General features: G+C 38.3%; 1 protein-coding gene across 6 annotated transcripts in view; it reads right to left on the bottom strand.

The window, feature by feature from the left end:
* The window catches only part of CCNT2 (cyclin T2), a 28634-nt gene that overhangs the window by 6645 nt on the left and 9675 nt on the right, over positions 1-12314 (bottom strand). For 3 of the 6 annotated variants that reach the window (XM_069780821.1, XM_069780820.1, XM_009918335.2), the window contains 6 exons: positions 11754-11814; positions 10584-10646; positions 4074-4119; positions 2571-2734; positions 616-686; positions 1-385 (listed from right to left, as the gene is read on the bottom strand). The exon at positions 1-385 is cut by the window's left edge. In XM_069780821.1, coding sequence (XP_069636922.1) covers positions 1-385; positions 616-686; positions 2571-2734; positions 4074-4119; positions 10584-10646; positions 11754-11814 — 790 coding nt within the window. The other 3 variants (XM_069780822.1, XM_009918336.2, XR_011324279.1) reach the window with 3 other exon arrangements.

Raw genomic sequence — 12314 nt, forward strand, 5'->3', positions numbered from 1 at the left:
ACTGTACGGACGTCCCTGGCTGGAAGTTCATATTGTACTGACTAGCAGGTAACGTCTCCTGTTTTTGAGAGTATATTTGTTCTGTCCTTGTTTGTTCTTGATGCTGAGGCCACTCCTGGTGTGATGCCAAACTGTATGAGGTACTTGGCATTCCTGTAGCTAGTATTGCCAAATTTTCAGGTGTGTGACTGTCTGGAACAGAAATACTTCCTGAGGTCAGAGGTACTGGTGCAGGAAATGATGTTGATGGTTTTTGGAAACTTGTGTTTGCAGCTACACCAGTAACTGTATCCACCAAAATGGAATTCTGGACCAAAGATGAACCAAGAAGCGAGTTCTCAGATACCTGTCCATCACCTTTAGGTTTCTTAGCAGCCTGATTAGCCTAAGCAAAAAGGAAAGAAGTGAGAAAATACACAGCTTAGAATACTTGTACACTACCTTCTAATTCAGCTCAAAGCTGAGGATGAAAGCTGACTCGAGGCTTCAACCCTTCCCAACCCCGCTGCAGGAATAAAGAGCAAATAAGATATAACTAAACTTTTTCCCTTGGTTCATAATTCTCTTAGAAGTACACCTCTTTTTGCTACATACTGTTATAGGAAAATTTCTTACCCGCCAATTTCTAATTCTCTTGAGCCTGCTAGGTGTTTTCTCCAGTATTTGTAGAAACTCATGAGTTAGCTCTGGGTAGGGGGGGGGGGAGGGGGGGGAGAAAAAAAAAGCCATTTTTACATCTGATGCTGTAATAAACAGAATAAACTTTAAGCATTTTTCTAGACTAACAGCATACAGCTTTTGCAGTAGTTGCCACAGGCTGCACATGATTCCAATTGATATTTAATAAAAACATTGTTAGACAAGTGTTGAACAAAAAAGGCTACAGTATTTCACTATGACAGACTTCTGACCACTACACACATTCTGAAACACAGGTTTGAATTTAAGATTTTGGTTTTACTCTTGCAGAATTTTGATTTGTTAGACCAAAAATTTCAAGAGGGCTCTGTACAAACAATAGCTCCTAAAACAACATACTTGCCATTCAGCTTGGGCATTTCCTGTGTGAAGTTGAGTTTTCTTTAAAGTATAAATTTCTAAGTCACTGTTTCAGTCGTTCCACCAAACTTCAGGAACAACCAATAACAGCTCTGAAGAAAATGTAAGCCATCAGACCCTTTGAAGCACCCTGTTTTAGACAACAGCTTTTGATTAATTTGTGTACAAGGCAAAGCAGCTGGCTGTGTTAATAAAACCAAAGACCCTTGCATTTAGTACGTCCACAAGGGAACACAGGTTTCCATGCTTGTCAGCTGCAAATAAAAATACTTTCCACTGAAATTTAATTTTACTCACAAGCTAAAAATAATTGGGTACAGTCAGAATTTGAATGCAAAAGTAGATCTCTTGCAGGTCTGGAAGAACTGGCTTCTCCAGAACTCCACAAGCAAGTTATAAACTAAGCTGCTCCCAAGAGTGAAACTGCCTCAAGCCCTTTGGTCTGCCCGAGTCTATTACACACACCAGAACTCCATAAATGCTTGAAGAATTAAGCGGTGCTCACCATGAGCTCACAGCACACACCTCATGGGATTTTTAAAAATCAAAATGATGCATGCTTACCAAACACACAAAACTAACAACCAGATGAGAAGGAAGGCAGGGTGGTATTTGAAACTACAGATACAACTTAAAGAAGCCTACTAAGAGACATTTGAACTTGCCAATTTCAAGCTTACTCTGGTTCTCTGCTTCACATGACATCTACTCAAGTTTTCACTGTCAAAACCAGTAATATTGCCATTAAGAAAGAAAAGCTCAGCAGAGGAAGAAAGCAGGCCGTGGGGAGCTACACTGGGCCATACCAAGCCTGGAGGCCTCCACCACTATTCTGAAACAAACATTTCACTCTAGAACTAACAGCTAAGTCCAATACATAGACCTGAAAGCCCCAGAAGGTACCACCTCCACTACAGTAGCATATGGAGGCCTTGAATTCAGACCCCACTGAACTAAGTACTGTTTCAAAAGATAGTAAACTTCTTGGTATATGGTCTTCTAGGTATATGCTTTCTTCTGGAAAGAAGCCATTTAACAAGAAAAAAAATGCTTCACAGGAGTTTGAAGTATCACACAACAAATTGTTAACATAGAACTACCTTCATAAACAGGGCAATTTCATGTATAGCCTTAAGAACATTTGTTTCAGTGACAATGAAGCCATAAACTTGGACCAGTGATGTGCGTAAAATGATCAGGACTGCACAGATTTGCACTGGTAGGACTCCATCTCTTTCCTGGTTCTGGAAAGCACTTTAAAGCAAGATTCTAACCTACACTTGCAAAAGGTTAGTGGATGCCCCAGCCCACAGGATGAAATAAAAAGGGTCTCAAAACTAAGTTTGTCTTCCAAAGTTCTCCCCTCTCCTATAGCTTTCACCTGCGGATCCGCTATGTGAAGTCAGTGAGACTTATTTTAGGCTTAAAGCCATGCTTTTAATATACTATGCTCCTATTTTTACATTAATAAACGCTTGAATTTCAATATGTGAAAAGGCAGTATTACTTACCATCTAGCAATTCTAGAGTAACTGAAGGGTCTACATATTCCCACCAGTGTTTTCCATCAGTTGATACTGGAATCTCCCAGTTGGACCACTTGCAGGCCAAGTGAATGCACACACATGCTATCACTGTAGGCTTGTACTGAAGACAGAACGTAGTAAGATGAAGACTGTTGCACAAATTTCGTAATGAGGAACCAAAGGAAAGCAAACATGTAAAACAGAAAACCCAAACAAATCAACCATTAACATACAGAGTAAGATAACACGTCAAGCAACAGCAGTTAAACATTAGGTCAAGGAACATTTTTCTGATTTAAGTTCATAAGATATCTTACTGCCTTAAGAAAACAAAGGGCAGGGCATTTATCTGGTGAAAAAGTTTAATTTGCTTTTGCTATAAAAAGTGCAACAAACAGTAAATAAATTTACCAGTTATTCTACTGTAGTTAAGTACCAAAAAGAAAGAAGTATAAAATGGTCAATTAAAATTCTACAGTAAAAAACCATACAGCTGATTATGCAGTCTCTGAATGAGACAATTAGAAGAAGGTACCCAATAGTTCCACAGAAGCCAAGTGAATTACTCGTGGGCTTAGCTTTCACTGGGCCTGGATTTGTGGTATTTGCAAACTTGCCTTCAGCTTCCAGCTGGCAGCAGCACAAAGACATTGGTTCAGTTTCACTGCTTTATCATAACTTTTGTTAACAGCTGTTTCAAATATAGAACCTTGCCCATCAAGGAACCACCAAGAAATATTTATTTGGAAGAGTTCTAATAACCAGCAGATACTGCTTAAAAAACTATCTACATGTAATGTAATCCTCTTAAATAAAGCTCAAAGTTGTTTTGCAAGAAGTAAGCTGAAGTAATCAAGAAATCAAGACTGAAGTCTGCTCTCAAATTCCACCTTTCTACAACAGACTATGTATACACAATTCCCATTTGGAATCCTAGAACTTTAAATTTATGTAAGTACTTAAGTTTTAAAACTATATATTAAGATTAAAGAGCCGCTTCTAAACGGAAGAACATCGGACCACTACTAGTCCATCCGAAAAGAAAAATCAGCTAGTTGAAAAGATCTTAGGCCCACTACAATTTTATAAGTTAAGATTGGATCAATATATTTAAAGTTAAGAGAAAAGTGCCATTAACTACAAGTGTAAACTAAAAATAGTTTTGTACTTACCAAGATGCTCGAATTTCTAGGTTAAGTTTAGCTCTTTGTAATCTTTAGCTGCTATTCAGGCTACCAATTTTAGACTTATGCACTCACAATCGAGAAAATGTCATCAGAAAGCACCACTACACTTCTCATTGTGCATTTAACCCCTTTGTGCCATCAGGCCCTTGTACAATACACCGCACTGCAGACAAGAAGGTACCACCACTGTAGATGGCCCAGTCTCCTGTTGCAACAAGGGTAAGACACATGTAGGGGGCCCTGCAGTAAAGGAAGCTATAGTGTGCTACAACAGTGCAACAAAGAGGTTCAGGATAACAACCTGTTGGTAGCCATGAAATAGGATGTCTGTGCCAAATCCTTGCTTGCTGTAAGAAAAGAAAAACAGAGAGATTAAAGATCTGCACTAACTTGTCAGGTTCATTCCAAAATTAAAGCACTTTTACCTTCCAAAAGCACGACTTGTTATTTCCACAGAACTGACCTGAATTTAGCTAACTAGCCTTTAAAAGAATCTTTTCCGAGATACAGAAGAAGCTGTTACATTCAGTAACTGGAGATGGACCAGTCACTCCATTCACTGACCCTCCCCCTGTACAACCCGCACAACAGTTTCCCTTTGCTCATCCACCCCGCCAACGCCTCACACATGAGCGCGCTCTCTTCTAGGAATACCTGCTTCCCCACCCTCGTTTGCAGGTGATCCCTAGCGTAGCCGTGGACTGCAGTAAGGCAGTCGGTAAAAGCCAATTCATAGCAGTGCAAGTTCTGCTCTGGGAGAGGAGCATGGCAGGACCGTTGGAGAACACACCTCCCACCCCCCAGCACCTCCCCGAAAACAGCCACATCTCTCTCCCAAAGCCCTATGACACAGCAAGCTCCCAAGCCAGATGGTAAAAAAAATTAAACGAGTTTTCTGCTCCCTCTAATTAAAGCGCACCATACTCATAACAATTTGTTCCACATTTGTTAAACCTATGGCAAAGCTTTGATAGGAAATAAACAACTTTGTTTTAGTTACAGTCAGGGAAAAAAACCCACAGAAGACTGCAACATGCCAGAAATGAAAAGCTAACGACTCAGGCTGTTACAGCCATCTAGCATTGACCCCTACCAGGGAAACCCCAACACTCCTCACTCAAGTAAGAGAACTTACTGTAACATGCATATAATGGAATAGCTGGGCACAATGGTTTTAACTGAAGATTGAATGCAGCCTTCATTGAATTCTTACTTTGACACTATCCCTTGAAATCAGTGCTACCTGCAGAAAGTGTATTGTTGAATTTTATGTCAAAGGGAATATTGTTAAAACTTTTATTTTAATAATCATCTCTCCACAAAGTTTGAGAAAGACTGCAGTGGCTTTTAAAATGTAATTTAAAAAAGCATATTAAGTATGTGATTTAACTTGACTTCTAATGATTGCCAAGGACGATAAATCAGATTTGTCTTTATGCTACGCAACTGGGCAGTACCATAATCCAAGAATGTAGGAAGTAGCAAGGTAACAGGATCCGTTCCTACACACAAATTCTACTAATCCATAATAATCAAAAGGTGAACTGACAATGTGGCAGTGTTATACTGTAATGGTAACTGCATGCCAGATAACCACAGAGTTCAACCTTTTCTTCTCCCTCCCATCAAAAAACCGTCAGGCAGTATTACCAAAAAAAAAGTGAAACGAGACTATCATAACAAAACAGATGAAAATACAGAATGGTTGAATAAGACTGAAATTGATGTCTTGCTCTTTGTTTTTCATCAAAGCAATGTTTAAAGGATCTTCAATGATTTCTATATTCTGTAAAGTTACAACATGTTTGAATTAATGGACTGGACCAAGAAGCATCTCTACTCTCACTGAAATATCCCTTTTGAACAAGGAAGAAAAGCAGATGCCAGAAAACTTCTATTTAACATCAGCTTGAAAGTTGAGTAAATCAAAACACATACCTGGAAGAAAAGAATCACATCTTGAAACACACATTTTAGCCTCAATCAAAAATTAATGTGCTAAATACCTTACCTATACTACAAGCAGCATGATACTGTTTCAACTTATTTACAGCTAAATAATCATCATTGCCAAAACCAGCAAGAAATTTCAGCTCACAACTAAAGCCTGTGGTAACACAAGGCACAACTGAAAACAACCGTCCCAAACTCTCTTACATTTAAGACAGCTTTGGTTTAGTAGAATTCATCACGAAAGTTAAAGCTAACGAATTTTTGTTCCTACATTGTGGTGTGTTATTTCCTTTGTAATAGTGGAAAGTGCATCTCCAAATTAAAATAATCTTGAAGCAGAGGCTAAAACAAGCCAGCAGAGCTTCTCTATTATAACTCACAAGTTGCAGGACTGATGACTGTGACACCAGCCATTAATTATCGATTTTATATTTTATCATTCAGGAGTGATTTAAAACACCCACCCTGTCTCACTGCTGCAGAAGCAACCATAAGGCAGGGGATTACTAAAGTAGTAATCAAGATTTTTGAAACAGGACTTGCTGTCCGATACACCTTCCAAAAAGCTACTATCTCCAAGAAATTCCCAACTGGAAACCAAAATGCTTTTTATTGGGCATAGCCACACAATTCATCCGGTTGCAATTCCAAGATATGTGAGTCTTTTCTTCAACACTAGGTTATCTTGGATCTTGAGATAATTGTGAAAACATGACTGCCAAGTCACCCTTAGGAGGGTGGTAGCTGGCCAGGCCTAGGACCCTGACAACATACGTGAACTTTCCCCAGAAAGAGGAGACTGCAGGTAAGCCAGTCAACTTCGGAAGAGAGAAAGCTTGCTTAAGTCCTCCTGAGCAAAATGAAAAAGCCACAGGCTCTCAATGGAGGTATGTTGGTGGATGCCTGTTATATCTGGAAAGGGCTGGAGGAGGTCATGGTGTAGGCATTCAGGTCTGAGCAGTCCTGGTGGCTTTACTTTCTTGAAAGTATTTAAACCTTTGGAACAGGCCTGCAAAAGCCTGAGGTGAAAGTTCAGAATGTGAAGGCCGCCTGTAGCCATGCTGGGGTGCAGCTGGTGTTTTAAGATCTTTCCACACCACATAGTGTACTAAGATTTAAATTTTCCCATGAGAATACCCTCTGAAAAAGCTGATTCATTTTCATCTCCTCTTCTGCTGACTTTGTCTTTATCAGCCTGATTTAACCAGTGGCACCTGTGCACACAGAGACTATGGTATGTTTGAAGAATTTGACAGTGCAAATTCCACAAAAGATTATTAAGGAACATGGCAAGATACCTGGTAACCTGCAGAGTAGCGAGAACAATCCTAGAAATCCTTGGGATCCAATCTTCAGTTCCAAAAGAAGGTTGTGTGCCAACACAGAAAAAGGAAGGACTGAAGACTTCCCAAGATGGAGATGAGGCTACAGATTCCTCCCCTTCCAAGTTCCACCAGAAGCAGGCTGGGAACAGACTGATTTTGCACCAGAACTTAAGAGGACCATGTCACGGTCTTGGCACTAGGGCAGTTTCACTGCTGATCACTCAACTAGCATTCAAGCCAGAAAGGTAGTTTGACACCAGAACAGGTTTTGGTGTTGGGTTTTTTTTTGATTATTTTTCTTTCTTTTTTCTTTTCTTCTCTTCAGTATTGGAGCATCCTTGGAATGGGCACTGAAGCTTGCTGATAGGCCTTCACAGATCCACTGCCTTCAGATTCTTTAGAGGACCTGTGGGATCCTAAGGAATGATGGTCCTGTCTCCTCTTCTCAGTCTCTTGACACTGAGGAAGAATGGTGCAGAAAAAAGACTGAGCCCACACCATTTTCCTTGTCTACTATACTGACCAAACTGTAAAGATGGAACAATTTCATCAACCCCTGAATATCTGAAAACCAGAAGGAATAATTAGATACCTTATGCCTGATCATCATGAGTCATTATGTATCCATCCAGTCACCCCTTATCTACCATAAGCTGTGTTGTCTAATACTACCTTCAGAAAGGCTTTCAATCTTAGAGATGAAGAATTCAACTTTTTCTTTAGTTGTATGTTGAAGCAATTATGTTTATTTTCACCAATTCCCACTTACTAGTTCATCTTCGGCTTCCAGCAATTGATTCTGGTATGCCACTATGAGACTAGACAGTCTTCTGACAATGGACTTGGCTGAATCTTTTGAGCATCATCAGTAGAACCTGTTTTTTTTTGGTTGGTTGGTTTTTTTGTTTGGTGGTTTTTGTTTTGGTTTGGGTTTTTTTTCCTATTTTGTTTTTAAAGGGGGTAGCTTATAGATTAATACAGGTAACAGTGACAGCATAAAGCACATTACCCTGGATGCAAGACAACATAGTGATACAGAGAATCAGCCATCCTCTTAGCCACTTAAGTTTAGCCAGCAAAAGGGCATCTTCTCACCACATGGCAATTCAGTGCACACATGCTAAGCCAAAACCTTAAGTACACTTGCATACCTCAGCTAACTTTGTTGCCTCTCTTCTGATACTTACTCAGCCACATTATATTCCTCCCTTCCTTCTCACCCCAAACATACAGTTGGAGGTTTTAATCATAAGTCTTGGATAACTTAATCACCTTTAATAAATGAAGGTATCTCTGCCTTCTGAAATAGTGCTTTTTGTCCAAGCAGACATGTTACCAGAACCAGATGAAGCAACCTTGCATTTCTTTAAATTCCCAGTCAATACCTTTAGCACTGAAGATTTAACACTGACAAGTCTTGGGTGTATTTGAAAGCTTCAGGATTTGATATCTAAGTGTTGCACCTATTCACATTAAAACAACACCCTGTCCAATAAATAAATGTTATGAGATAGAGAACTAAAATCATGCCACTGCATCTTTGAACATATATCACTGTGCCCACAAGCCCATCTCTTTATTCACTCAATACATAAGACTAATGTTCCACAGCAACTCTTCTTTACTTGCTTGACTTGCATGCATGACTACAGATTTCACGCTCAATGTTTTTAATTTATGGATTAATTTGTTGGGGTTTTGTCGTTTATTTATTTTTTTAATATGAGGTAATTAAGTCTTGTGTTCACAGCCTATACCACCCCTAGGAGGGGCATATACTGACAAGAATTTCATTTGCATACATACATACTGAGAAGCACACCTACTCCAGTGAGTAGGTTTTCAAGCATCAGATGTATTGCATTCACTTTGCACCAGTCCTTGAAGTACATGGATTTTCAGCCCTCAGTGGAGTCTTCAGATTTCAAGACTTGGTATAATTTTAGAATTTTAAGTGTTTTGTTATAACTGGGCTGACATTAAATACTAGTTTTAAAATGTCAAATTTAAAAATTAGCATGTACCTTTCATGTATGAATTTTGCCAATACACAAAAGTAGCATACAAAACACAAAGGAAAAAGCTGAACTGTCTTGGAGTGGTATCTACCCTTGACTAAAGGAAATTAAGGTTGTGTAGCAGTATGCTTTTCTTCTTGTAGGCTCAAGTCAGAAACACTTGCTAATGTGGAAATCCTGATGCAGCTTACAACACTGCCTGCCACCCCTCCCCACAGCCCCAAATACTGAGCAAAAGTGCAGGGGCTCACACAAAACAGGGAAATGTGTGCTCACAGTCATATTGACCAACAGCTAAAAAAATCCAAAGCAAAACCCTACAGACCTGCTGATGCTGACTACTGAGACTTTAGGTGCAATTAGACTTATGCATTGAGTCACAACCAAATCTGGACAGAAAGCAAAGAATCATTATCTTACAGCAAGAATAGCAATAAAGGTACTTTATATGCAAATAACTTACAGCACCAGTCCTACTCAGAATCAAACTCTGAAGACACTACACCAGTAAGCTACTTTAAAATGAGAGCGATACTTTTTCTGCAAAGAACAACTTTAATTCTGGTTACTGCAAAACAGATCTAGTTAACATGATTAAGTTGTAGCTAACTTTCCTATATTTTATAGAGAAAAAAACAACAACAAAAAAAACTTTGAAGCACTTAACTTTGCGTTTTTCACTGCAAAACCAGCTAAAGACTAAAGACTAACAACCATGGTCTAATAATTTCCAAACACTTTTTAATTAAGGAACATAACTAAAGCGAAAAACTTATTTTAGGTGCTTTTACAACTGATAACTAATTTTTTCGTCCTCCATCTTATGAGAGGATTTTTTTTCTTTTTTTTAAATCTCCAAAGGAAACCGATTTAAGAACTAAAGGTGTGCCAAAATTCAGCAAAAATATTAAAGAACAAAACAGGTTTCTAGCCAGAGTCACATTAATGAGCTGCATACAAGTTAGAGGATATGATTATTTAACGAAAGGTTTGGGGTTTTGTGCTACCATCCAAAACAAGTACACCCTGCTCCAGAAAAACAATTAGTCACATCTTGAAGTATTTGCACGTGATAGCAGACCTGCTATGCACTCTCTTTATCCCTCAGTTCATTACCTAAAAAGATTTGCTAAGACAGAAGTCTAGCATTAGCCATCAAGCAACATGCAGACTAAACTTCACTTGGTAAAACTACTTCAGAATGAAAATAATCAACCCAGAATGATATGTAGCTGGCTATTCAGTTTTCAACTACTAACTGCTTCTGTCATTTGAGAAAACATGGAACAGACATTATTAAAATCAATGCTAATAAGAAAGCAAACAAAATGAAGGACAGAGAACTGGACTCTATCAAACTCTCAAGGTTAAGATCAAGCTTTTAGTAATTAGCTTTAAACAAACTCTTTGGATAACATAGTTGGTGAAGAAGCTGATATTAGGCAAATAACATCACCTTCAAATTTTACTAGAAAGGTAAAAAAGGACTTACAGAAGCAGTTAAAAGTCACTGACCTCTCACTAATTGCGTACATTTCACAACATCTGTGTGTGGATGTTCAATGGTAATCTCAAAACCTGAAGAGTTACGAATACATTTTAGAATTACACATTTGCATCTGTAAAATAAAAATACCAAACCCTTTTTGTTTCCCCACAGACCTCAAATGCTTGCTAAACCTTTGCACTGCAGATCAAGTAACACTATTTAACTGCCTTTTATTCTTCACCTTTTCATACTTTTGAAGAGTAGACAGTATAGCTACTTCAAGATCAATTAGTAAAACACTCCTTTGGTAATCTCAAATCGTAGATATATATATATGTGTGTGTGTTTTTAAAGTTGAACATATCTGAACAGTTTCTAGTACATTATTAAGTCAGTAAAAGCTGTATTACAGACACACTGAAATATATGTGTGCACACACGCTTTATTCATTGATTTCTGGGACTTAAACATGTTGCATCTATGAAATTACAAATTAAGTCATTTGTAGGTCAGTGACTTAAGAAACCTTTCTTTGTTTATGACACTATTTAAGAATGAGGTCATGATTGTTAGCTTTTTTTTTAAAAATATACTCAAATTGATATTGAAGAATATCTCAGTAAGTCAGTGTTCTCAGGCCTGCTAGCTGTAATTGTCTCTGTTTATGTTACTTTAAAGTCAGAAGAGTTTCTTATCAGAACATCCATTTCAAATTTTGGAATTACCTGAATCCATCGAATGGTTACACTACAGCTTGTGATGTTCAGAGGTAATAATCCTGCTCAATTACATACTGTTCTTTAATTGAAAGGCAAAATGGGGAAAAGCACTTAGTATAAAGCTCTTCCCAATTGCTTCAGAACACATACACAGCTAACCTAGTATAACACGTTACCTTATATGAAGAAATATCAACGTAGTTACTACTTTGGAGTAAAATCTGTTTGGAAGAGTACACACTTCTACCCCATCAAACCGTCAGAAACATCTATTTCACAAGTACAGATATGCCTTTTCTTCCTCCAAAGCAAACACAACAGAACTACTAATATAAAACTAAATTCATAGGTCAGAAGCTGTACACAAAAATAGTAAAATACTAGTGTACCAACAGCACATCAAAATTCCAGTTACTTGCGTTCCATTACTTCTTCGTGGTAAGTTGGCTGCACAGGAGATAATTAGAAAGACATACCTAAAGTTTGAAGCATTATTGTTTCAAGTATAACCAGCTCTTGGGCTTGCTGAAGGTATGCCTGAAACAAATAAGCAAACAGGTCAAGACGTAGCTATCTATTGTCTCAAAATTTTTTATCATACACTTCCTATTTGAATACTGGTACTAGCAGCACAAGTTAAGACCACTACCCAAGCCAGTTAGGACTGACGACTCGGAGCACTTCACTATGTAATACTTTTCTCTACCAGTATAAGCATTACTGCAAATGCAGTTATACCAGCCTAACCATCTTTCACAGTAAGATTTACTTAGTTTGGATCTCATATAATCTATTCCAGCAAAAGATTTTTAGAAGTGGGGGGTGCTGTAAGAATTACAAAGGCTTGCCAATACAAATCAACTCAACTATCTCTAGGCAGATAATCCATTTTACAAGTACTTTAAAATACAGCTGGAAATACTCAGTTGGCCTGTGTTAAGCTAGCTTAAGCTTGTGGGCTCAAACGCCCATATGTGTATATATACCTCCACCTGACATTCCAAGACCTGGGAGCATAACAAAGGTGCTCAAAATAC

The sequence above is a fragment of the Haliaeetus albicilla genome, chromosome 4, assembly GCF_947461875.1.
Source record: "Haliaeetus albicilla chromosome 4, bHalAlb1.1, whole genome shotgun sequence".
In the NCBI taxonomy this organism is placed as follows: domain Eukaryota; kingdom Metazoa; phylum Chordata; class Aves; order Accipitriformes; family Accipitridae; genus Haliaeetus; species Haliaeetus albicilla.